The following is a 27,293-nucleotide window of genomic DNA, read 5'->3' as shown; positions in this document are numbered from 1 at the left end:
GTTCCCATTTGTCAAAATCATTTATCGCTTTGTTGAATCCCGGTTACTTGGGGTCATGTATAAGAGCTCAGGCATAACAGCCTGACAGTTTTATCAATGGGTTGAAACTCGTGGTCTATGAGCAGAGCACGTCTTGCAAACTATGAGCTCAGCTGGAAGTACAATAGAACAGCTCCCACAGACTCGGGTATTTTATCTATTTTGTGTTAAGTTTTTTATTCATCAACTTAGAACTTGCGAATTAAAAATTTGTCCACCCTTATGAACAGGGGTGGAAACACCCTAATGAACAGAGGTGGATCCAGCGTTCGTCAAAATAAATTATAACTGCTCAATTTTAGATTCTAAGTACTTTCAGACAAACGCTATTGATTTTGAATTTCTAAAGAATATAATTTTACTAATGGCCTTGCCTCTAACGTGCTTAGAAATGTAAATCTATGTCAAAATGTGCTACAGTAATTTATTTTGACGTACCCTGGATCTGCGACTGCTAATGAGTGTATGCTTTGATCAAATCATTAAGTGCTTTACTCGAATGTTACTTTATTAAAGGTGGAAAAAATTAAGGGTGATAGACTTCTGACGCTTAGCCATTTAGTCAAATCAATTTTAACGCAGAAACATTAAAAAAAGTTCGTTTACACTAATTTATACTCCATTCAGAAAGAACATTTCCGACCCACAAAATGTTCATGGAAGGAACGACCTTGGGCAAAGAAGGACGCGCTGCACTTTTTCGCATCCTGTCCGTTTATATCCTTTACAATCCTCAAGTTTCCTACTGTCAAGGTGAGAAGATTCGAACATGACTTAAAATTTTTTTGTATTTTCCTTATTCTTGTAATACGTGAGCTGGATGTGAAGCTTAAAAAGCCTCTCTTCAGCGGTGTATTTGGGGTGCGTGGGGCTGTGAAACATTTATTTAAATGATTCACCTGCAATGAGCTTATGATTTTGTGATTTTACACGCTTGATCATTATACAATACGTGCCAGTAAATGAAAGCCATTAGATTCCTATAACATTAAGTAGTTCGTGGCAGTTTATTTTATCCGCTTATACAAACAGTACGACGATTTCTGTTCGTACTCTCCTTCCTCTTCTTGAATGTTTCAGTTTTTGAGCATCAGATGCGTCAAGAACAATATGCCTCAAAACCTACATGTAATTTGATTAATGATGGTCATTTTCATTGTTATTTTTGAAAAAATTAATTCGTTCATATATATGTTAAATTATTCTTTTTTTTCTATTCTGTTTCAATGTTTATATATCCACATTTTCATTTACGAGTGCTGCTTCATGATCTTTTTTTATTGTTATTCTATAAGAGACCCACTTTATAACATTTGCTCCAAGGAAAGATTGACTTTCGTCCTTTATTTATTGTTTTATTTCACGAGTTATCTGTGAGTCATTCAACTCTGATAAACTTATTTCACCAGTAAACACCTTCGTTTCCTTAAGTTAAGTATGCTGGACGCCATTGTTGATACATTTTCGTATACGTACTTAGGGATGTCTTACATCGGTGGAATGCTGCTCATACAGATGTCTGAAGAGGTATTACGTTAATTTCAACTTTACGTTCGGATTAATATGACTGCATTGTCGTTAGTGTATCGCATTCGGGCTTTTGGACCGCTAGCTTTCCATGCAGCCCAGATCGGTTAAACTCGCATGTAAAAGCAATATGAAAGAAGGAGTAGACAACACATGTGTTTGGACACCTAAAGATAAACGCTAAAAAACGATTTTTATTATTTTAGGATGCGTTTTGGATGTTTGTATCTTTGATAGAGAGACCAAAATACCTGTCGGGTTATTTTGATGCTACACTTTCAAAGTAAGCTTGTTCTTTCAAACGTAGTTCATGAAACGGGCGAATTCGGCTGGAAGATAGCATATAGCATCAATATGAGCTAAAATGCGTGACTTTATCTCTAGACTCGCGTCTGTCGAGTTCTTCCATTTCCCATTTGTTCAAAGCGATGGTCATCCCTTACTGGAAGGCAGTCGTATATGTCTTTCAACAATTATTTGTCACATGGCTCTTTTTTATTTAATTTAGAATACAACGGCACTCCCAAGTATTTGAAGCTTTGTTGTGTCAAAAAATGCCAGCACTTTCGAAACATTTGGTGAGATGAAAATTTGTCGTACATTTTATTTTTCTATTACATAATTCTATAATCTTGTTTTTGACCTTGTTTTATATTTTCTGTCAGTGTGCTTGCTAGGTACTGAGTCTGGTGTTGAGATTATGTTTCACAATCTCGTCTTGAGCTCTAGGTTTTTAGGTCTTTGGTTTGCACTAAGTTGTTGGTTCTTGACTTACGTCAAGGTTTTAAAGGGGTAGTCTGACCTTAACACAACTTTCGTTCATATGAAAGTGTATATTGTTCTTACCTCTCTCACGAAATCCTAGGTTTCCAATTCAAATTTAACTCGAGAAATAATGCCTTAAATGTGTGTATTTTTGCCTCTTGTTCGATCGCCATTGTGTACGTGCAAGCGAAGCCGCAGTCCAGCAGCGGTTTTTGGTCGTGACGTCACTGCGCGGTGATCGTTGTCAACATTAGACAAAATATACTAGCAAAAGTAGAAATTACGCATTTTATTTTCTAAGTTTTTAAATTATTTTGCGCAATGGATACGGATTACTCAAACGATTCCTCTAGTAATTATTCTGGAAGCAGTGCTTCAAACTACGAAGAAATGATTAACGATCAAAACATGATTCAACCATATGCTTATGAGCCGATTGAAACAGACTCGAGCGACGAGCCTATGGACGACTCCGACGAAGTTCAGCTGTTGTAACAATGAATGAAGACTCAGCACAATTTGAGGGAATAGATACTCCGGACTGTATTACAGATAATCCTGTTTTTCGAAATCTTTGTTTAAATTATTGGGTATTACGACTGGCATGGAGTGAGTACAAACAACACTATGGTTCAAGAGCTGAAGAAGGACCTGAACACAAAAGACAAAGACATGTGGCTTACAGGCAACTGGTTCGATGGTGTTGGAATGTATTGGGCAAGGAAATTAGAGTACCACTACCATCTTTTGCTGTTAGCTACATTCAAGCACATTTCCAACCACCAGGTCTAGAAGAGGACTTTGTCTTTGAGGGTTTTAAATTCGCTGATGAATAATAATGGTAATGTAAACTATTATAGCCATATTTATAAGTATCGTTAATGATGAATTACTAATAAATAAAAATATAAATTGGATTTAAAATTAAATCGTGTTCCCAAAAGGGCGAGAAAATTGGGTAGCCAAGCCAATTATGGCGAGTAAGTCATATTCTTTTGTGCAAGGTATGATGGAAGATGTCTGCTGTTTTAATGTAAAAAATGTACATAACAAGATTTCTTTATCAGCAAACATTTCAAGAAAATATTGCATATATAGAAAAGCCAAACAAAGAAAGTATTATAAAAGCACAATAATAAGAGAATCTCTAATAGTAAAGTAGCACAATTTTTGGTTTTGCTATGCAAATTCATTAGCAAAGGCACTTTTTAATTATGTACACCAAAATCCTTGCATAGCACAAATAAAGAATTGGTTTGGCTTGGCCATTATAATTTGTATTTATTGTTCATTTACTAAATCCAATTTATATTTTTATTTATTAGTAATTCATCATTAACGATACTTATAAATATGGCTATAATAGTTTACATTACCATTATTATTCATCAGCGAATTTAAAACCCTCAAAGACAAAGTCCTCTTCTAGACCTGGTGGTTGGAAATGTGCTTGAATGTAGCTAACAGCAAAAGATGGTAGTGGTACTCTAATTTCCTTGCCCAATACATTCCAACACCATCGAACCAGTTGCCTGTAAGCCACATGTCTTTGTCTTTTGTGTTCAGGTCCTTCTTCAGCTCTTGAACCATAGTGTTGTTTGTACTCACTCCATGCCAGTCGTAATACCCAATAATTTAAACAAAGATTTCGAAAAACAGGATTATCTGTAATACAGTCCGGAGTATCTATTCCCTCAAATTGTGCTGAGTCTTCATTCATTGTTACTACAGCTGAACTTCGTCGGAGTCGTCCATAGGCTCGTCGCTCGAGTCTGTTTCAATCGGCTCATAAGCATATGGTTGAATCATGTTTTGATCGTTAATCATTTCTTCGTAGTTTGAAACACTGCTTCCAGAATAATTACTAGAGGAATCGTTTGAGTAATCCGTATCCATTGCGCAAAATAATTTAAAAACTTAGAAAATAAAATGCGTAATTTCTACTTTTGCTAGTATATTTTGTCTAATGTTGACAACGATCACCGCGCAGTGACGTCACGACGAAAAACCGCTGCTGGACTGCGGCTTCGCTTGCATGTACACAATGGCGATCGAAAAATACACACATTTAAGGCATTATTTCTCGAGTTAAATTTGAATTGGAAACCTAGGATTTCGCGAGAGAGGTAAGAACAATATATACTTTCATATGAGCGAAAGTTGTGTTAAGGTCAGACTACCCCTTTAAGTCGTGTCCCTTGAGCCACAATTCTACATTACTTCTTGTTCATATTATAGAAAGATGTTGCTGTTGACCCACTATTGTACATTACTCCTTGGTTTATGACCCTGTATACAAGTCTTCCGTGTTGGGATACCGTCCTTTTTATATGGGATCTATTCCTGTTGGAAGGTGAATAGACACTTGTTAGCCAGCATTTTTAAAGTATATATTAATGTATTTGTACACGTGTTGCCAGTTGATAGGCATGTACCTAAAGTTATTGACAGAGCCATGTTTCTATAGCATACATCTAATTTTCTCTCAATTCATAGGATTCTCAATTATCTTCCAAGCATCCCTTGCTATTCTTCGAACTATTTCGGGTATGTATGAGATGCGTGGACTTGACTTGCAAATTTTTAAAAATTATGGATCTAATTCAAAATTCATGGCCGGCAAACTTCATAATATAAGCAACCTTGACCAACGGCAACTTTTGGAAGAGAAGTTTTCACAATGCCTTTGCGCACTTATTTGATGAAAACTGATTTGGATACAACACGATGGCTAAATTATTTTCAACATGCAAGTTCACACCCACGTGACTTTGACGTGTACTCTACTGCGATTGGTAAAACAGCATTTGCGAGCACAAATAGTACAAGATTGCCTTTGTATTAATTAGTTTGTTAAAGCAAATTGCTAAACATAAGCGTTGTTTTTTCTCCTTTTAGACGAGTTATTGCATCTCACAGATATTGCTCAAGTTCTTCCCATCTTGCTTCACTTACCGCAAGACAGGTCAGTTCAAGCCTACGACCAGCTACCTTGCCTAAAATTATGTTGTTTATCTTTTTTCCTTTGAGTATTATATTACAAATCTGGATGCCTTGGTCTCCTATAGATAGTGGCCCAATATGACGAAAAATGCACTTTTAATAAAATTATGTTTTTCATTTCCAGAATAAACCGGTCGCGTTTTGTTTCCGTCATTTCGCGGTGGACGATACAGAAGTGGGAAGTCGACGCCATTACGGCTATCATTGCTGAGACAAAAAATACCAACCAAGGCAAGTTAGCAAATACAAATTATATACTACATGCCAGATGCTGTTGTCAAGCGTAATAAAACGCCCTTTGCCAGGTGTTATATTCTACGTGTTGTATATGGGTAATTGAAGTATTTTTCTGAAATATTTTTCTCCAAAAAAATTTTAGAATTGAAAAGGAAAAGCTCCCTCGAAGAAAATCGTCCACGGAAAGTGCGAAAGCTTGACTTAAATGCACGTATGTTGTACAAGAAAATATTTCAATGCTTATAGTTTTTAGCGAATGGAAACAGAAATTCTGCTCATTAAATAAATTCATTTTGCCGCCAAAATGGAAAGTGTTCCAAACAACTGTAAAGTCTTCACGGGATTGCTAACTTTTTTGCCGAATTTGAAAAGTTTATGGAAGTTTTAGGTTCTTTTAAGTTATGCACAGAAGTAGTCTGCTAAATAAACTTCAAATTCATTATTTTCATTTGTAATTGATTCCTGGCTTGCATTGATTATGAAAAGCTCTCGAGTCAAACCTGTATTTTAACAGTCTTACATGTTTGTACTATTCTGCTAAAATTTGTTTTTAATTTAAGCAAATCACAAAAAGTACATTTGTGCATGTTTCCTTGTTTTCAATTGCAGGTAGTGAGAACGGAAATCCGCATTCCATTCTTAAAAAAGTGACCAAATTCGTCGGAAGTTTATGGTCGTTTTCGCAAAAGGAAAACTGCCAATTACACACAATCACGAACGAAGCTCACGATGCTTCACCAGTTTCAACACCTCAGTTTAGTGCTAAAGTATTGCCTCCTGAAGCAAAACGTAAGCTTTTCTGCATTATCAATTTATGATGTGAAGTAGCTCGAGAGTGGAAGCCATGGAATGGAGGACAGAACAAAGTACGAGATAGTGGAGAAAAAGAGGTGTTATGGAATGGTTGTGGAGAGGGAAAAACTTTGGAAATAAGAATGAAGAAAATTTGAAGTAATGACAAAAAAAATGGAAAGGAAAGCAGAAAATTTGAAGCTCGGAACAACCAAGAATATTAGTTTGAGAAAGAGTGTTCAGAAATCATACTATGTTGGAAAATATAAAAGAAACAGGGAACTGAATCTATGCTATTTAATAAAATCAAAAAATATATTCTAGAAAACGTAGACTATGTAGTAAATAGTCTGTGGTGAAAAATGACTATACAGAATACAGACTATAGACTATGCATAACATAGACTACAGAGAAAATAGACTATAAAGAAGATAAACTATATAAAAACATATAGACTATAGAAAACATAGAGTACATATAGTACACAGACTATAAAAGTACATTGACTTATAGAGAAAATTGATTAAATCGAACATGGATGATAGGCAACATAGAGATCATAGACTATAGAAAGAGCATAGACTATAGAAAAAGCATAGACTTTATAGAGAATATGTTGTATACAGAACATAGGCTATACTGACTACAGACTTTAGAGTAAATTGGTTATAGAGAACACAGACTTTAGAGAACATAAACAATAGAGAACACACACTATGAAGTAAATCGACTCTAAAGAACATAGTGTATGGAAAACATAGAATATAGAGAGCAAAGACTTTAGAGAAAATAGGGCATGGAGAACATAGGCTGTAGAGAACATGTAGTATATATTTGGTGATTAATCTATGGGAATAGATAGAATTTAGATACAGGAGCACGGCTTGCTACTAATTTTGCTCTTGATAATTATTTTTTGGACATGTTTAGGAAACATCCGTTCCAGTTATAGCCGTCGTATGCATTCAAAGCGCAAAATTGCTTCTTCGTCTGTTCGAAGCAGTCCCAGGATCGCGAAAAAATACAATTTGCAAAATATAAAGGTATAGTTGGGTGTAGTTGCTCTGGAAATCATGTTCTTCCTGTGTTCATGAAAAGACCATCTGCCTATAGGCAAAAGACTGATTTTTATCTATGCTTTGTGTTCGTGCACTAAAAACCAATAGCAATGGATGAGATTGTTTTTTATGCAGAAGTAAATAACATGTTTGCTAAATGAATTAATTAACAAGTGTAAAAATTGAGCTGTATTTTGTCAACGATCACATGGTGAAAAGTTGTGTTCATGACTGTTTAAATTTATTTCTAGAGAGCCGAAAAGTCTTCTGGGAATGAATGGGTCAACGAGTAAGTGTCGACACTGGCTGCACTTTATCTTTTTACGACTAAGCTGTATCTTTTGTTTTTGTACCGATGTGCTCTCGAGTGCTTACAAACTTTTTCTCGGTTTTTATGTGCGTATGATAAATGGTGCGACTGTTTTGTTTTCTTTCAATTTTTGATGCATCCTTGTGAAATTGCATGCATTTTGTATTGTTTTTCTAACAATGACTTATAAGACACAAAGCTGCTTTCTTGCAAATAGTTGGTCTTCGTCTGAAGCCTTTTGTATTGAGACATATGGCGACATCAACAAACATGTTTGCAATGCATTTTGGTTGGCTATGTTTCGTTAAGAGGAATTCATAGTGAGCATATTAGTCAATACAAAAAGATTAAATTTACCCTCTCGTGTTAATACTGACAGGTTTTTCCTTCGGTTCGAGTTAACGGCAGTTCTTTTTGTTTTAGGTCCCCAAACACAAGGCAGGCTTTCAAAAGTTTCAACACACCAACTCCTCTTAGATTAACGAAGGTTAGTATGATGGATATTTTAAGGGTTTTTTAGGGCGATATAGAGTCTTCCTTATGAAATAAAGTTGCTTGTAGTTTATGGGGAGATTGATTAAACGTGCGTCAGAAAAGTGCTTAAATTGTTACTTTTGCATATTTGAAATCCATCTTACACTTGCACAATAATATCGTTTCCGTGGTGAGGGAGTGAGATTACATGGCATTGTAAATGTCATTCATCAGAAGATGCATATTTCATATACACTAGCACGATCGTTCATCAGATGATGCATATTTCATATACACTAGCACTATCGTTGATCATAAGATGAATATTTCATTTACACTAGCCCTATCATTGATCAGATGGAGCATATTTCATTTACATTAGCCATATCATTGATCAGATGGAGCATATTTTATATACACCAGCACTATCGTTGATCATAAGATGCATGTTTCATTTACACTAGCCCTATCATTGATCAGATGGAGCATATTTTATATACACCAGCACTATCGTTGATCACAAGATGCATGTTTCATTTACACTAGCACTATCGTTGATCACAAGATGCATATTTCATTTACATTAGCACTATCGTTGATCAGATGGAGCATCTTTTATATACACTAGCACTATCGTTGATCATAAGATGCATGTTTCATTTACACTATCCCTATCATTGATCAGATGGAGCTTGTTTCATATACACTAGCACTATCATAGATCAGATGGAGCATATTTCATAAACACTAGCGCTATCGTTGATCATAAGATGCATGTTTCATTTACACTAGCCCTATCATTGATCAGATGGAGCATATTTCATTTACATTAGCCCTATCATTGATCAGATGGAGCATATTTCATATAAACTAGCACTATCGTTGATCAAAAGATGCATGTTTCATTTACACTAGCACTATCATTGATCAGATGGAGCATATTTCATTTACATTAGCCCTATCATTGATCAGATGTAGCTTATTTCATATACACTAGCATTATCGTTAGTCAGATGGAGCATATTTCATAAACACTAGCGCTATCGTTGATCATAAGATGCATGTTTCATTTACACTAGCCCTATCGTTGATCAGATGGAGCATATTTCAGTTACATTAGCCCTATCATTGATCAGATGGAGCATATTTCATATACACTAGCACTATCGTTGATCATAAGATGCATGTTTCATTTACACCAGCACTATCATTGATCAGATGGAGCATATTTCATATACACTAGCACTATCGTTGATCAAAAGATGCATGTTTCATTTACACTAGCACTATCATTGATCAGATGGAGCATATTTCATTTACATTAGCCCTATCATTGATCAGATGTAGCATATTTCATATACACTAGCATTATCGTTAGTCAGATGGAGCATATTTCATAAACACTAGCGCTATCGTTGATCATAAGATGCATGTTTCATTTACACTAGCCCTATCATTGATCAGATGGAGCATATTTCAGTTACATTAGCCCTATCATTGATCAGATGGAGCATATTTCATATACACTAGCACTATCGTTGATCATAAGATGCATGTTTCATTTACACTAGCCCTATCATTGATCAGATGGAGCATATTTTATATACACCAGCACTATCGTTGATCACAAGATGCATTGTTTCATTTACACTAGCACTATCGTTGATCACAACATGCATATTTCATTTACATTAGCACTATCGTTGATCAGATGGAGCATCTTTTATATACACTAGCACTATCGTTGATCACAAGATGCATGTTTCGTTTACACTAGCCCTATCATTGATCAGATGGAGCATATTTCATAAACACTAGCGCTATCGTTGATCATAAGATGCATGTTTCATTTACACTGGCCCTATCATTGATCAGATGGAGCTTATTTCATTTACACTAGCACTATCGTTGATCATAAGATGCCTGTTTCGTTTACACTAGCCTTGTCATTCATCAGATGGAGCTTATTTCATATACACTAGCGCTATCATAGATCAGATGGAGCATATTTCATAAACACTAGCGCTATCGTTGATCAAAAGATGCATGTTTCATTTAAACTAGCCTTATCATTGATCAGATGGAGCATATTTCATAAACACTAGCGCTATCGTTGATCATAAGATGCATGTTTCATTTACACTAGCACTATCATTGATCAGATGGAGCATATTTCATTTACATTAGCCCTATCATTGATCAGATGTAGCTTATTTCATATACACTAGCATTATCGTTAGTCAGATGGAGCATATTTCATAAACACTAGCGCTATCGTTGATCATAAGATGCATGTTTCATTTACACTAGCCCTATCATTGATCAGATGGAGCATATTTCAGTTACATTAGCCCTATCATTGATCAGATGGAGCATATTTCATATACACTAGCACTATCGTTGATCATAAGAGGCATGTTTCATTTACACCAGCACTATCATTGATCAGATGGAGCATATTTCATATACACTAGCACTATCGTTGATCAAAAGATGCATGTTTCATTTACACTAGCACTATCATTGATCAGATGGAGCATATTTCATTTACATTAGCCCTATCATTGATCAGATGTAGCATATTTCATATACACTAGCATTATCGTTAGTCAGATGGAGCATATTTCATAAACACTAGCGCTATCGTTGATCATAAGATGCATGTTTCATTTACACTAGCCCTATCATTGATCAGATGGAGCATATTTTATATACACCAGCACTATCGTTGATCACAAGATGCATTGTTTCATTTACACTAGCACTATCGTTGATCATAAGATGCATGTTTCATTTACACTAGCCCTATCATTGATCAGATGGAGCATATTTTATATACACCAGCACTATCGTTGATCACAAGATGCATGTTTCATTTACACTAGCACTATCGTTGATCACAAGATGCATATTTCATTTACATTAGCACTATCGTTGATCAGATGGAGCATCTTTTATATACACTAGCACTATCGTTGATCATAAGATGCATGTTTCATTTACACTATCCCTATCATTGATCAGATGGAGCTTGTTTCATATACACTAGCACTATCATAGATCAGATGGAGCATATTTCATAAACACTAGCGCTATCGTTGATCATAAGATGCATGTTTCATTTACACTAGCCCTATCATTGATCAGATGGAGCATATTTCATTTACATTAGCCCTATCATTGATCAGATGGAGCATATTTCATATACACTAGCACTATCGTTGATCATAAGATGCATGTTTCATTTACACTAGCCCTATCATTGATCAGATGGAGCATATTTTATATACACCAGCACTATCGTTGATCACAAGATGCATTGTTTCATTTACACTAGCACTATCGTTGATCACAACATGCATATTTCATTTACATTAGCACTATCGTTGATCAGATGGAGCATCTTTTATATACACTAGCACTATCGTTGATCACAAGATGCATGTTTCGTTTACACTAGCCCTATCATTGATCAGATGGAGCATATTTCATAAACACTAGCGCTATCGTTGATCATAAGATGCATGTTTCATTTACACTAGCACTATCATTGATCAGATGGAGCATATTTCATTTACATTAGCCCTATCATTGATCAGATGTAGCATATTTCATATACACTAGCATTATCGTTAGTCAGATGGAGCATATTTCATAAACACTAGCGCTATCGTTGATCATAAGATGCATGTTTCATTTACACTAGCCCTATCATTGATCAGATGGAGCATATTTCAGTTACATTAGCCCTATCATTGATCAGATGGAGCATATTTCATATACACTAGCACTATCGTTGATCATAAGATGCATGTTTCATTTACACTAGCCCTATCATTGATCAGATGGAGCATATTTTATATACACCAGCACTATCGTTGATCACAAGATGCATTGTTTCATTTACACTAGCACTATCGTTGATCACAACATGCATATTTCATTTACATTAGCACTATCGTTGATCAGATGGAGCATCTTTTATATACACTAGCACTATCGTTGATCACAAGATGCATGTTTCGTTTACACTAGCCCTATCATTGATCAGATGGAGCATATTTCATAAACACTAGCGCTATCGTTGATCATAAGATGCATGTTTCATTTACACTGGCCCTATCATTGATCAGATGGAGCATATTTCATTTACACTAGCACTATCGTTGATCATAAGATGCATGTTTCATTTACACTAGCCTTGTCATTCATCAGATGGAGCTTATTTCATATACACTAGCGCTATCATAGATCAGATGGAGCATATTTCATAAACACTAGCGCTATCGTTGATCAAAAGATGCATGTTTCATTTAAACTAGCCTTATCATTGATCAGATGGAGCATATTTCATAAACACTAGCGCTATCGTTGATCATAAGATGCATGTTTCATTTACACTAGCACTATCATTGATCAGATGGAGCATATTTCATTTACATTAGCCCTATCATTGATCAGATGTAGCTTATTTCATATACACTAGCATTATCGTTAGTCAGATGGAGCATATTTCATAAACACTAGCGCTATCGTTGATCATAAGATGCATGTTTCATTTACACTAGCCCTATCATTGATCAGATGGAGCATATTTCAGTTACATTAGCCCTATCATTGATCAGATGGAGCATATTTCATATACACTAGCACTATCGTTGATCATAAGAGGCATGTTTCATTTACACCAGCACTATCATTGATCAGATGGAGCATATTTCATATACACTAGCACTATCGTTGATCAAAGATGCATGTTTCATTTACACTAGCACTATCATTGATCAGATGGAGCATATTTCATTTACATTAGCCCTATCATTGATCAGATGTAGCATATTTCATATACACTAGCATTATCGTTAGTCAGATGGAGCATATTTCATAAACACTAGCGCTATCGTTGATCATAAGATGCATGTTTCATTTACACTAGCCCTATCATTGATCAGATGGAGCATATTTCAGTTACATTAGCCCTATCATTGATCAGATGGAGCATATTTCATATACACTAGCACTATCGTTGATCATAAGATGCATGTTTCATTTACACTAGCCCTATCATTGATCAGATGGAGCATATTTTATATACACCAGCACTATCGTTGATCACAAGATGCATGTTTCATTTACACTAGCACTATCGTTGATCACAAGATGCATATTTCATTTACATTAGCACTATCGTTGATCAGATGGAGCATCTTTTATATACACTAGCACTATCGTTGATCATAAGATGCATGTTTCATTTACACTATCCCTATCATTGATCAGATGGAGCTTGTTTCATATACACTAGCACTATCATAGATCAGATGGAGCATATTTCATAAACACTAGCGCTATCGTTGATCATAAGATGCATGTTTCATTTACACTAGCCCTATCATTGATCAGATGGAGCATATTTCAGTTACATTAGCCCTATCATTGATCAGATGGAGCATATTTCATATACACTAGCACTATCGTTGATCATAAGATGCATGTTTCATATACACTAGCACTATCGTTGATCACAAGATGCATATTTTATATACACGAGCACTATCGTTGATCACAATATGCATGTTTCATTTACATTAGCCCTATCGTTGATCAGAAGATGCATATTTTATTTACACTAGCACTTTCGTTAGTCAGATGGAGCATATTTGATATACACTAGCACTATCGTTGATCATAAGATGCTTGTTTCATTTACACTAGCACTATCGATGATCAGATGGAGCATATTTTATATACACGAGCACTATCGTTGATCACAAGATGCATGTTTCATTTACACCAGCACTATCATTGATCAGATGGAGCATATTTCATAAACACTAGCGCTATCGTTGATCATAAGATGCATGTTTCATTTACACTAGCACTATCATTGATCAGATGGAGCATATTTCATTTACATTAGCCCTATCATTGATCAGATGTAGCTTATTTCATATACACTAGCATTATCGTTAGTCATATGGAGCATGTTTCATTTACACTAGCACTATCGATGATCAGATGGAGCATAGTTTATATACACGAGCACTATCGTTGATCACAAGATGCATGTTTCATATACACTAGCACTATCGTTGATCACAAGATGCATATTTTATATACACGAGCACTATCGTTGATCACAAGATGCATATTTCATTTACACTAGCACTCGTTGATCAGAAGATGCATATTTTATTTACACTAGCACTATCGTTGATCAAATGGAGCATATTTTATATACACTAGCACTATCGTTGATCAGAGAATGCATATTTCATATACACTAACACTATCGTTGATCATAAGATGCATATTTTGTTTACACTAGCACTATCGTTGATCAGAAGATGCGTGGTTCATATACACTAGCCCTATCATTGATCAGATGGAGCTTATGTCATATACACTAGCCTTATCCTTAATCACAAGATTCATGTTTTATTTAAACTAGCCCTATCATTGATCAGATGGAGTATATTTCATATACACTAGCCCTGTCATTGATCATAAGATGCATGTTTCATTTACACTAGCCCTATCATTGATCAGATGTAGCATATTTCATATACACTAGCATTATCGTTAGTCAGATGGAGCATATTTCATAAACACTAGCGCTATCGTTGATCATAAGATGCATGTTTCATTTACACTAGCACTATCATTGATCAGATGGAGCATATTTCATTTACATTAGCCCTATCATTGATCAGATGTAGCTTATTTCATATACACTAGCATTATCGTTAGTCAGATGGAGCATATTTCATAAACACTAGCGCTATCGTTGATCATAAGATGCATGTTTCATTTACACTAGCCCTATCATTGATCAGATGGAGCATATTTCAGTTACATTAGCCCTATCATTGATCAGATGGAGCATATTTCATATACACTAGCACTATCGTTGATCATAAGAGGCATGTTTCATTTACACCAGCACTATCATTGATCAGATGGAGCATATTTCATATACACTAGCACTATCGTTGATCAAAAGATGCATGTTTCATTTACACTAGCACTATCATTGATCAGATGGAGCATATTTCATTTACATTAGCCCTATCATTGATCAGATGTAGCATATTTCATATACACTAGCATTATCGTTAGTCAGATGGAGCATATTTCATAAACACTAGCGCTATCGTTGATCATAAGATGCATGTTTCATTTACACTAGCCCTATCATTGATCAGATGGAGCATATTTTATATACACCAGCACTATCGTTGATCACAAGATGCATTGTTTCATTTACACTAGCACTATCGTTGATCATAAGATGCATGTTTCATTTACACTAGCCCTATCATTGATCAGATGGAGCATATTTTATATACACCAGCACTATCGTTGATCACAAGATGCATGTTTCATTTACACTAGCACTATCGTTGATCACAAGATGCATATTTCATTTACATTAGCACTATCGTTGATCAGATGGAGCATCTTTATATACACTAGCACTATCGTTGATCATAAGATGCATGTTTCATTTACACTATCCCTATCATTGATCAGATGGAGCTTGTTTCATATACACTAGCACTATCATAGATCAGATGGAGCATATTTCATAAACACTAGCGCTATCGTTGATCATAAGATGCATGTTTCATTTACACTAGCCCTATCATTGATCAGATGGAGCATATTTCATTTACATTAGCCCTATCATTGATCAGATGGAGCATATTTCATATACACTAGCACTATCGTTGATCATAAGATGCATGTTTCATTTACACTAGCCCTATCATTGATCAGATGGAGCATATTTTATATACACCAGCACTATCGTTGATCACAAGATGCATTGTTTCATTTACACTAGCACTATCGTTGATCACAACATGCATATTTCATTTACATTAGCACTATCGTTGATCAGATGGAGCATATTTATATACACTAGCACTATCGTTGATCACAAGATGCATGTTTCGTTTACACTAGCCCTATCATTGATCAGATGGAGCATATTTCATAAACACTAGCACTATCGTTGATCATAAGATGCATGTTTCATTTACACTAGCACTATCATTGATCAGATGGAGCATATTTCATTTACATTAGCCCTATCATTGATCAGATGTAGCATATTTCATATACACTAGCATTATCGTTAGTCAGATGGAGCATATTTCATAAACACTAGCGCTATCGTTGATCATAAGATGCATGTTTCATTTACACTAGCCCTATCATTGATCAGATGGAGCATATTTCAGTTACATTAGCCCTATCATTGATCAGATGGAGCATATTTCATATACACTAGCACTATCGTTGATCATAAGATGCATGTTTCATTTACACTAGCCCTATCATTGATCAGATGGAGCATATTTTATATACACCAGCACTATCGTTGATCACAAGATGCATTGTTTCATTTACACTAGCACTATCGTTGATCACAACATGCATATTTCATTTACATTAGCACTATCGTTGATCAGATGGAGCATCTTTTATATACACTAGCACTATCGTTGATCACAAGATGCATGTTTCGTTTACACTAGCCCTATCATTGATCAGATGGAGCATATTTCATAAACACTAGCGCTATCGTTGATCATAAGATGCATGTTTCATTTACACTGGCCCTATCATTGATCAGATGGAGCTTATTTCATTTACACTAGCACTATCGTTGATCATAAGATGCCTGTTTCGTTTACACTAGCCTTGTCATTCATCAGATGGAGCTTATTTCATATACACTAGCGCTATCATAGATCAGATGGAGCATATTTCATAAACACTAGCGCTATCGTTGATCAAAAGATGCATGTTTCATTTAAACTAGCCTTATCATTGATCAGATGGAGCATATTTCATAAACACTAGCGCTATCGTTGATCATAAGATGCATGTTTCATTTACACTAGCACTATCATTGATCAGATGGAGCATATTTCATTTACATTAGCCCTATCATTGATCAGATGTAGCTTATTTCATATACACTAGCATTATCGTTAGTCAGATGGAGCATATTTCATAAACACTAGCGCTATCGTTGATCATAAGATGCATGTTTCATTTACACTAGCCCTATCATTGATCAGATGGAGCATATTTCAGTTACATTAGCCCTATCATTGATCAGATGGAGCATATTTCATATACACTAGCACTATCGTTGATCATAAGAGGCATGTTTCATTTACACCAGCACTATCATTGATCAGATGGAGCATATTTCATATACACTAGCACTATCGTTGATCAAAGATGCATGTTTCATTTACACTAGCACTATCATTGATCAGATGGAGCATATTTCATTTACATTAGCCCTATCATTGATCAGATGTAGCATATTTCATATACACTAGCATTATCGTTAGTCAGATGGAGCATATTTCATAAACACTAGCGCTATCGTTGATCATAAGATGCATGTTTCATTTACACTAGCCCTATCATTGATCAGATGGAGCATATTTCATTACATTAGCACTATCATTGATCAGATGGAGCATATTTCATATACACTAGCACTATCGTTGATCATAAGATGCATGTTTCATTTACACTAGCCCTATCATTGATCAGATGGAGCATATTTTATATACACCAGCACTATCGTTGATCACAAGATGCATGTTTCATTTACACTAGCACTATCGTTGATCACAAGATGCATATTTCATTTACATTAGCACTATCGTTGATCAGATGGAGCATCTTTTATATACACTAGCACTATCGTTGATCATAAGATGCATGTTTCATTTACACTATCCCTATCATTGATCAGATGGAGCTTGTTTCATATACACTAGCACTATCATAGATCAGATGGAGCATATTTCATAAACACTAGCGCTATCGTTGATCATAAGATGCATGTTTCATTTACACTAGCCCTATCATTGATCAGATGGAGCATATTTCATTTACATTAGCCCTATCATTGATCAGATGGAGCATATTTCATATACACTAGCACTATCGTTGATCATAAGATGCATGTTTCATTTACACTAGCCCTATCATTGATCAGATGGAGCATATTTTATATACACCAGCACTATCGTTGATCACAAGATGCATTGTTTCATTTACACTAGCACTATCGTTGATCACAACATGCATATTTCATTTACATTAGCACTATCGTTGATCAGATGGAGCATCTTTTATATACACTAGCACTATCGTTGATCACAAGATGCATGTTTCGTTTACACTAGCCCTATCATTGATCAGATGGAGCATATTTCATAAACACTAGCGCTATCGTTGATCATAAGATGCATGTTTCATTTACACTGGCCCTATCATTGATCAGATGGAGCTTATTTCATTTACACTAGCACTATCGTTGATCATAAGATGCCTGTTTCGTTTACACTAGCCTTGTCATTCATCAGATGGAGCTTATTTCATATACACTAGCGCTATCATAGATCAGATGGAGCATATTTCATAAACACTAGCGCTATCGTTGATCAAAAGATGCATGTTTCATTTAAACTAGCCTTATCATTGATCAGATGGAGCATATTTCATAAACACTAGCGCTATCGTTGATCATAAGATGCATGTTTCATTTACACTAGCACTATCATTGATCAGATGGAGCATATTTCATTTACATTAGCCCTATCATTGATCAGATGTAGCTTATTTCATATACACTAGCATTATCGTTAGTCAGATGGAGCATATTTCATAAACACTAGCGCTATCGTTGATCATAAGATGCATGTTTCATTTACACTAGCCCTATCATTGATCAGATGGAGCATATTTCAGTTACATTAGCCCTATCATTGATCAGATGGACCATATTTCATATACACTAGCACTATCGTTGATCATAAGAGGCATGTTTCATTTACACCAGCACTATCATTGATCAGATGGAGCATATTTCATATACACTAGCACTATCGTTGATCAAAAGATGCATGTTTCATTTACACTAGCACTATCATTGATCAGATGGAGCATATTTCATTTACATTAGCCCTATCATTGATCAGATGTAGCATATTTCATATACACTAGCATTATCGTTAGTCAGATGGAGCATATTTCATAAACACTAGCGCTATCGTTGATCATAAGATGCATGTTTCATTTACACTAGCCCTATCATTGATCAGATGGAGCATATTTCAGTTACATTAGCCCTATCATTGATCAGATGGAGCATATTTCATATACACTAGCACTATCGTTGATCATAAGATGCATGTTTCATTTACACTAGCCCTATCATTGATCAGATGGAGCATATTTTATATACACCAGCACTATCGTTGATCACAAGATGCATTGTTTCATTTACACTAGCACTATCGTTGATCACAACATGCATATTTCATTTACATTAGCACTATCGTTGATCAGATGGAGCATCTTTTATATACACTAGCACTATCGTTGATCACAAGATGCATGTTTCATATACACTAGCACTATCGTTGATCACAAGATGCATATTTTATATACACGAGCACTATCGTTGATCACAATATGCATGTTTCATTTACATTAGCCCTATCGTTGATCAGAAGATGCATATTTTATTTACACTAGCACTTTCGTTAGTCAGATGGAGCATATTTGATATACACTAGCACTATCGTTGATCATAAGATGCTTGTTTTATCTACACTAGCACTATCGATGATCAGATGGAGCATATTTTATATACACGAGCACTATCGTTGATCACAAGATGCATGTTTCATTTACACCAGCACTATCATTGATCAGATGGAGCATATTTCATAAACACTAGCGCTATCGTTGATCATAAGATGCATGTTTCATTTACACTAGCACTATCATTGATCAGATGGAGCATATTTCATTTACATTAGCCCTATCATTGATCAGATGTAGCTTATTTCATATACACTAGCATTATCGTTAGTCATATGGAGCATGTTTCATTTACACTAGCACTATCGATGATCAGATGGAGCATAGTTTATATACACGAGCACTATCGTTGATCACAAGATGCATGTTTCATATACACTAGCACTATCGTTGATCACAAGATGCATATTTTATATACACGAGCACTATCGTTGATCACAAGATGCATATTTCATTTACACTAGCACTCTCGTTGATCAGAAGATGCATATTTTATTTACACTAGCACTATCGTTGATCAAATGGAGCATATTTTATATACACTAGCACTATCGTTGATCAGAGAATGCATATTTCATATACACTAACACTATCGTTGATCATAAGATGCATATTTTGTTTACACTAGCACTATCGTTGATCAGAAGATGCGTGGTTCATATACACTAGCCCTATCATTGATCAGATGGAGCTTATGTCATATACACTAGCCTTATCCTTAATCACAAGATTCATGTTTTATTTAAACTAGCCCTATCATTGATCAGATGGAGTATATTTCATATACACTAGCCCTGTCATTGATCATAAGATGCATGTTTCATTTACACTAGCCCTATCATTGATCAGATGGAGAATATTTCATATACACTAGCACTCTCGTTGATCAGAAGATGTATATTTCATTTAAAATAGCACTATCTTTGATCAGAATATGCATGGTTCATATACACTAGCACTATCGTTGATCAGGAGATGCGTGTTTAATATACACTAGCACTATCGTTGATCAGATGGAGAATATTTCATATGCAGTAGAACTGTCATTGATCAGAAGATACATGTTTGAATTTTTTCCGATGTTATTAATATGCACCCGTTCGAAAATAAAGTAAGTAATGAAGAAACAAGCCCATAACTTTCCTAAATAATTCATTTTGCTCAAACTGGCAGTGATGGTAACGCTGCTGACATCTGTTAGTCACTCGTTTGAAGAACAGCTAACTTGTATTTTAGATTTTTGCGATTGCAAATATTCTAGCATGCTTAATAACTTCTACTTAACGGAAGGGGGTTTTCATCTTTTATATAGGTACAATCTAGGACCACACAAAGTGTGGAAAACATGAATGTCCCGAAATTCTCGTTTTCTCCCGATGTTGAACTAAAAGGTATTTGAATGTACTGGTGTTTATTATGAACTCTGAAAAATGTATTTCTTGTATTTCTTTTCAATCTTTACGACAAGGAACTTTGAGTTTGAAGTCCTTCTGTTAAAACACCTTTTGTTTCCCTGGTAGAAATCTTCTTGCTAATATCTTGTGAAGATCTTAGAAACTATATTACGCTTAATCCCATTCTGGATCCTATTAGGATTTTACACAAAATTTACCGTAAGATCCCGGAAGATCCTATACGATCCTATCGATACTTAATTTATATCTTATGGGGTCTTTGAATCTTATTTTAGATGCTTTACGATCTTTAGGATCTTAAATAAGATCCCGCTTTGATATTAATAAGATCTTACAGAAATCTTATAAAGGATCCTATCAGGATCTTTCGTAAGATTCTACAATAGAATCCTGCAAAATGTTATAGGATCTTACTTGAGATCTTATAGGATTTTATATAACATCCTTTAAAATCTTATTTGATCTTAAGAATCTTTAATAAAATCCTATGATGATCTTAAATAAGAGCCTACAAGTATATATCAATAAGATCTAGCACAAGATCTTACAGGGGATCCTATGGGGATCTAACGTATGATCTAACCTTAGGATCCTACAAGATCCTATAAGATTTTCTGGGGATTATTTTGCATTACGTGGATTTCATCCGCCCTTGATCAAGTTTGCAGGAAGGTTTTTATGAAACTGCTAGATTGCATTTTATTGTTTGTCGAGCTGCTATAATGGAAGCAAACGAAGAAGGCTAAGGATATTGAACATTAAAAGAAATAATATGAGAATTTGTCAGTAATTATGGTCTCAGTCAATAACATGGATAAATCTATTTATTGAATGGTTGCATTCTCGAGTTTTAAGTGGAAAGAAAATAATAATTTATATTTGTTTAGTAATTTCGCAGTAGTATCCAAAATTGATCCCCATAATCCAATCTCTTTTCATGATGTCCGCCATAACCTAGAACTATAGGATTAAAGAATGTGTGTCACGGTAATGCTTTGCGCGCTTCTGTTTACATCTGTCGATGAAATTCCGCTATAGAATACAGAGTGGTATAATTAATTAACTACAATATTGCACAAAAATGCTGGAATTTAAATAAGACCCAGACTTGACGGGATTGCTTTAGGAAGATGAAGACAATTTAAACTATTACGGATCACCAGTTCAACAACCTGATCATGAAGAACAGGCTGTAGTGCAAACCGCTACAAACTTACGTAATGTAAGGCTACCCCTAAAATGGCTGCCAGTGCATGGTTAAGCGTGCAAAGCATTACCATGACACTCACTCTTTAAGTGTTTGGGGTGGGGTTCGATTTCATGTGTTTGTAGAACTTCAGAATTTGTCCCTTAATAAGAAAATGGCTGCCAGTGCATGGCTAAGCGCGCAAAGCATTACCATGACACTCACTCTTTAAGTGTTTGGTGTGGGGTTCGATTTTGTGTGTTTGTAGAACTACAGAAATTGTCCTTTAATAAGAAAATGGCTCCCAGTGCATGGCTAAGCGCGCAAACCATTACCATGAACTACAGAAATTGTTGGGGATTGTTGACATCTAAAATGATGACGACTACTGCACTGTCAGATGTGATTTGATGAGAAATTTCGCATTCTTCTCATTTTTATTAAACTGGCGAAAGAAATTTCCAGTTAGAGCTTGAGGTTTTTTCTATATTAACGAGTTTATGGCTCCTATATATATAGGCTGCAAGGCAAACTAACTTCATCAAAGAGAAATAATCTCGGATTATGACATATCTTCATTATTCGAAAGGAATACTGTAAAATCGATCTTGTAGCTATGTTTGAAACATGACGGGGTCTATTTAAGAACAGTTACACAGAGGGAAATAAGAACACAAGTTGGACAATAAGATATATTGGTGGGCAATATAGAAAACGTTACTTTAACAACATTAGCGGCTTTGTATATATAATTTTTATAATGTGCAAATTGATCACCTGCCTTTGCTATTGAGAAGTACTAATTATAGAACACTATGCTCAAATTGCATGGCAACTACTCCCCAGGTATAAAAAAGATTACGAGGTTTCAAGCAATTCGTTTTCTTCTCACATAACAGCGCACATGGAGAAATCTTAAGATGTCGGTGAGTATAAGTAGCTGTCCACATGAGAACCGGGATCTTTATGAAACGAGAAAAATTCACAGCCATTTTTAACGAAAGCCTCTGTAAATTGCTCTCAGCTTTGCATCTATAATTGGCGATTGACATGTTTAACTTATAGCTGCATCTCACGAGTTGAAGATGTACTTGACGTATAAATGATAGAGTGCGTGCAGCTTCATCCTAGTAAGTTTCCTTTGACAGTCTGGAAATCTTGAAATTTAGAAGTAGAAAGTTTCAATTTTGCTCAATCACAAAGATTATCCGATTCACTAAAGTTACACGATAACTTTAGTTCATCTTCCCGTAAATGGCAAGTCCACCAATTCTTTAGGCTGCAGTACAGAATATTTTGAAACGCTTGTTGATTTTCACTGGAACAGAAAGTACGACATTTACCTTCTTTTTCGGCAATTTTTCCAAAATTTCATCAGTTTTCTGTCCAAAAATCCATAGATAAAGGGATTGATAGCATGAGTTGTAACAATTCTAAGAAAGCGGCTTATGTCAAAAAACAAAGGCGATGCGTCCTTTCTTGTTGAAAATACGAGGCAATGGCGATAGGAGCATTTCCAATTGCGTAGAAGATCACTGTCATGATACAAACAACGAATATCTTACGATTTCGGCGATATCTTTGTCTGCTGAACGAAGTGGCCAATGCATTCTGATCATAGGATTCTGGGAAAATGTTTTTTTCGTGGAAAAGAATTCGAGCTATTTTGCAATAAATGACCGCCATCATAAACGTAGCGAAGAAGGAAAAACCAAAGATAAATACGCCCATAAGTATGTTCAGCCAAATTTGGTCCTCGATACCCAAACAGTAAGGTAGGACTGTCGCGTAGTTTATAATGAACGATACAATGTACATCAAGGCACAAAGAACTTTCAACGTCCTTCGACTGACGGGGTTTTTAAATGGTTGTGCTGTTGCACGATAGCGTAAAACTGAAATGGTAACCATCGCTAGACATCCGGCTTCGGAAAACGAGACAGATATTGCGAAAATGGGACAGTATACGGGATCATGCACAACTTCTATTTTATGTTGTAACTGGATCAAATGCACAAAGTGTAGAAACAGCCAAAAATCGTTGCAAATGGCAAGATGTAGAACAACGAAGTAGTAGTTGCTCGTCGATCGGTTTCGTCGTCGTAATATCGAGATGATAACAATTGAATTGCCAATGATACCCAATATGGCGATAGGCATCGTAAGTTTAATGACGATTGGATGGATATTCTGTTCCATGTTTTGAACGTTGTGGTCTGTCCCCTGTAAAAGAAGTACTGATTGTAATATTAGCTGTTTGGCATGCATTTGAATATGTGAAGCGCCGCTCGAATGACCTTCCACTGGCTGTATTGTCTAGCTCGTTGTAGCATTGGATAATGACTTCCCCTGAATTAAGAATTGATTACCGATTTTGAGATGCTATGCGGTCAGTCTTTGGTTTTGTATGTTTGAAGTAAAATAGAGATCGATAAAGAACAGTTACCAGCAAAACCAATCAGGGAGATAATAGGAAATGTTACTTTAACAATATTAATGGCTGTGAACACGTAATCTTTATATTGTGCAAATTTACCACCTGTCTTCGCTGTTGAAAAGCACTAATTATAGGGTCAATGTGCTGAAATTGCATGGCAAATTCAGCGCAGGTATTATAGGTAAATAGGTTATCAAGGTTTTTGACCAGTTGAATCATTTTCATCACCGTTACATCGACAAGATATTTTTGTCAAAAGTGTAGGTATCTCTGAAAATAAATGGGTATTTTATGTAATTTAACGAGGAGTAGTCACAACTGCCTTTATTAATGGTGCCCAATTCTAACGTTTCAAAAATTAAATGAATATTTTCAATTAAGGGTTCCAGCATGATCACGTTTGCTATACAATTATATATTGGCATTTATGCAGTGGATTGTTTTATTTTGGGTTTCAATAATGGCAAGACGCTGCTGCTCTCAAGTGAAAATGCGCAAACAATGTGTTTTTTCAGAGGATGTCGGATTCCTTGATAGTGTGTTCTAGAAGAGCGAAATAAAAAGACCTCTTCTAACTGTAAGGCAGTAGAAGTAACTTTTAAACATAGTGAAAGTGTACTAAAATTTTAAAATTGTTTAAGTAATAAAGGATGTGTACTGTGTTTGCACAGGCTTGTGCGAACCAAGGAGACCTTTGATGAGAGTAGATCAGTGCAATTCTGAGACTGAAGGTTGAAAGTTACACCTGCTCAAGAGTTCTCACAGAGTTATTCATGATTGATTTGCAAATTCTCTTTGATTGATTGATGGATTGATTTATGGATTAATTTAATTGGTTGAGCTCAGGCTTACGCAAACACAGCTATAAACTAACTAGCGCACGCATTATATTGCGTATGTTTTATAATATTTAATGCCGGATGGATTTTAAATGTCTGTAGAGTGTAGCTTAATTTATAGTTAAATGCAGTTTTGCCTTTGCTGTGCTTTCATGACTGTCTCATATTCTGTCTGTTTTGTTTCTGCCACGATTTACGTATAAGCTCAATCAAGCTCACTGAGCAGGTCTTCAAAAAACATCTCATAACTATTCAAAAATAATATTTTCAATCCACTCACTGCTTAATGGTCTGAATGTTTGTCTGTAACTGACTGTATTTTTAGTTACAGATTATCTTGCAACGACAGTTCTCGAATAAAGTGTTCCCCCCCCCTGCAACAGAAACACACACATTTGAATTGTGGTATAGCTTCATAGCAAGTCCATCGAAAGATTTCTGTGGAAGTGTTTTCATTGAAGATATACATTCTATAGGTTAGAAAACTAGATACATAGAGCAATTCACATGACGTTAGTTGCTTGATTTGTACTGATCGTACATCAACCGAAACAGTCTTTCATTGCAATTTTGTTGTTAAAATTCCAAGCAATTGAGCAATGTTGAGATTACGTTGAATTGCGATTATCAACATTACTAGAACTCCTGCGGCCGCAAGCAAGTATCCTGTTTTCACAAAAACACGATGTTTCATCATGGGCAACGTCTTTCACAAAATGTTTTTTCGTTAATTGCACAGAGTTGATAACAAGCCACATAAGATCACAAATGGCAAGATGTAGAACAACAAAGTAGTAGCTGCGCGTCAACTAACTACGTCTTACATTGAAATGATAACAAGAAAGTTGCAATTATGCCAAATATGGCAATTGGAAAAGTAAGTGTCACAATGATTGGATGTATTTCATACGCCATGTTTCACTGTCAGTCGCCTGTTAGAGTACAAATTAGTGAATTAATATTGGTCGTCAAATGACCAGAAGCACCCTTATATAAAGAAAAACGTTGGTTATAATACAAATCAGAAGGCTGCAGGTTGGCTATTAATAGTTTATAATAGTTTATTAATAGTTAATAGTTTATAGTTCATATTTTATTATAAGGCTGCTACGTGATATTTAATTACTTGCGTTCTCGCCTCAAAGAAAGGTAATTTAATATAAGAGTGTAATTGCTTAGATATATAATTTAAAATGTCACTATTGTACTTTACTCATATTAAAACAAAATTCTGAACTAAAACATTTATTAAATAAAATAAACCAAAGTTTCATATGATAACTTTTGATGATAAAGATTCCCCAACAGTCGCCTCCCTTGTTCATTACCGAGCCCTTGGTCTTTGCAAAAAAAACGATATTTCTCCGTAAAGACCTCGAGAGCTCGGTTAATAAGGGCTTAATATTGTGAAAACAGAGTGATGTTGTAAAATACTATCGATGAAAATGATCTGTTCATTCAAACATAAGTGAAAAAAACATTTAATGTTTAGGCTTCATTTGTTTGATCATTAATCTAATGTTTACTAAATTTGCTACAGTCCTACATCAACCAAAACAACACT

The 27,293-nt window shown here is 35.3% G+C and overlaps 1 protein-coding gene across 1 annotated transcript in view; it reads left to right on the top strand.

Moving 5' to 3' along the window:
• LOC124436625 (TBC1 domain family member 10B-like) overlaps window positions 1–26,223 on the top strand; it is a 34,438-nt gene extending 8,215 nt beyond the window's left edge. Inside the window, exons 7-21 of the mRNA XM_046986590.1 lie at window positions 667–792; window positions 1,520–1,566; window positions 1,773–1,849; window positions 2,075–2,144; window positions 4,570–4,684; window positions 4,828–4,878; window positions 5,230–5,296; window positions 5,459–5,565; window positions 5,714–5,782; window positions 6,181–6,360; window positions 7,295–7,407; window positions 7,674–7,711; window positions 8,156–8,219; window positions 21,165–21,243; window positions 26,055–26,223. Of these exons, the coding sequence (XP_046842546.1) occupies window positions 667–792; window positions 1,520–1,566; window positions 1,773–1,849; window positions 2,075–2,144; window positions 4,570–4,684; window positions 4,828–4,878; window positions 5,230–5,296; window positions 5,459–5,565; window positions 5,714–5,782; window positions 6,181–6,360; window positions 7,295–7,407; window positions 7,674–7,711; window positions 8,156–8,219; window positions 21,165–21,243; window positions 26,055–26,089 (1,238 nt within the window). The 3' untranslated portion in view covers window positions 26,090–26,223. The remainder of the gene's footprint in view (window positions 1–666; window positions 793–1,519; window positions 1,567–1,772; window positions 1,850–2,074; window positions 2,145–4,569; window positions 4,685–4,827; window positions 4,879–5,229; window positions 5,297–5,458; window positions 5,566–5,713; window positions 5,783–6,180; window positions 6,361–7,294; window positions 7,408–7,673; window positions 7,712–8,155; window positions 8,220–21,164; window positions 21,244–26,054) is intronic.
• Window positions 26,224–27,293: the final 1,070 nt, after the last annotated feature.

The sequence above is a fragment of the Xenia sp. Carnegie-2017 genome, unplaced genomic scaffold, assembly GCF_021976095.1.
Source record: "Xenia sp. Carnegie-2017 unplaced genomic scaffold, XeniaSp_v1 HiC_scaffold_16, whole genome shotgun sequence".
NCBI classification, from domain to species: Eukaryota; Metazoa; Cnidaria; class Anthozoa; order Malacalcyonacea; family Xeniidae; genus Xenia; species Xenia sp. Carnegie-2017.
Note: the sequence above shows the minus strand (reverse complement) of the source record. Positions and strands in the feature narration are given on the sequence as shown.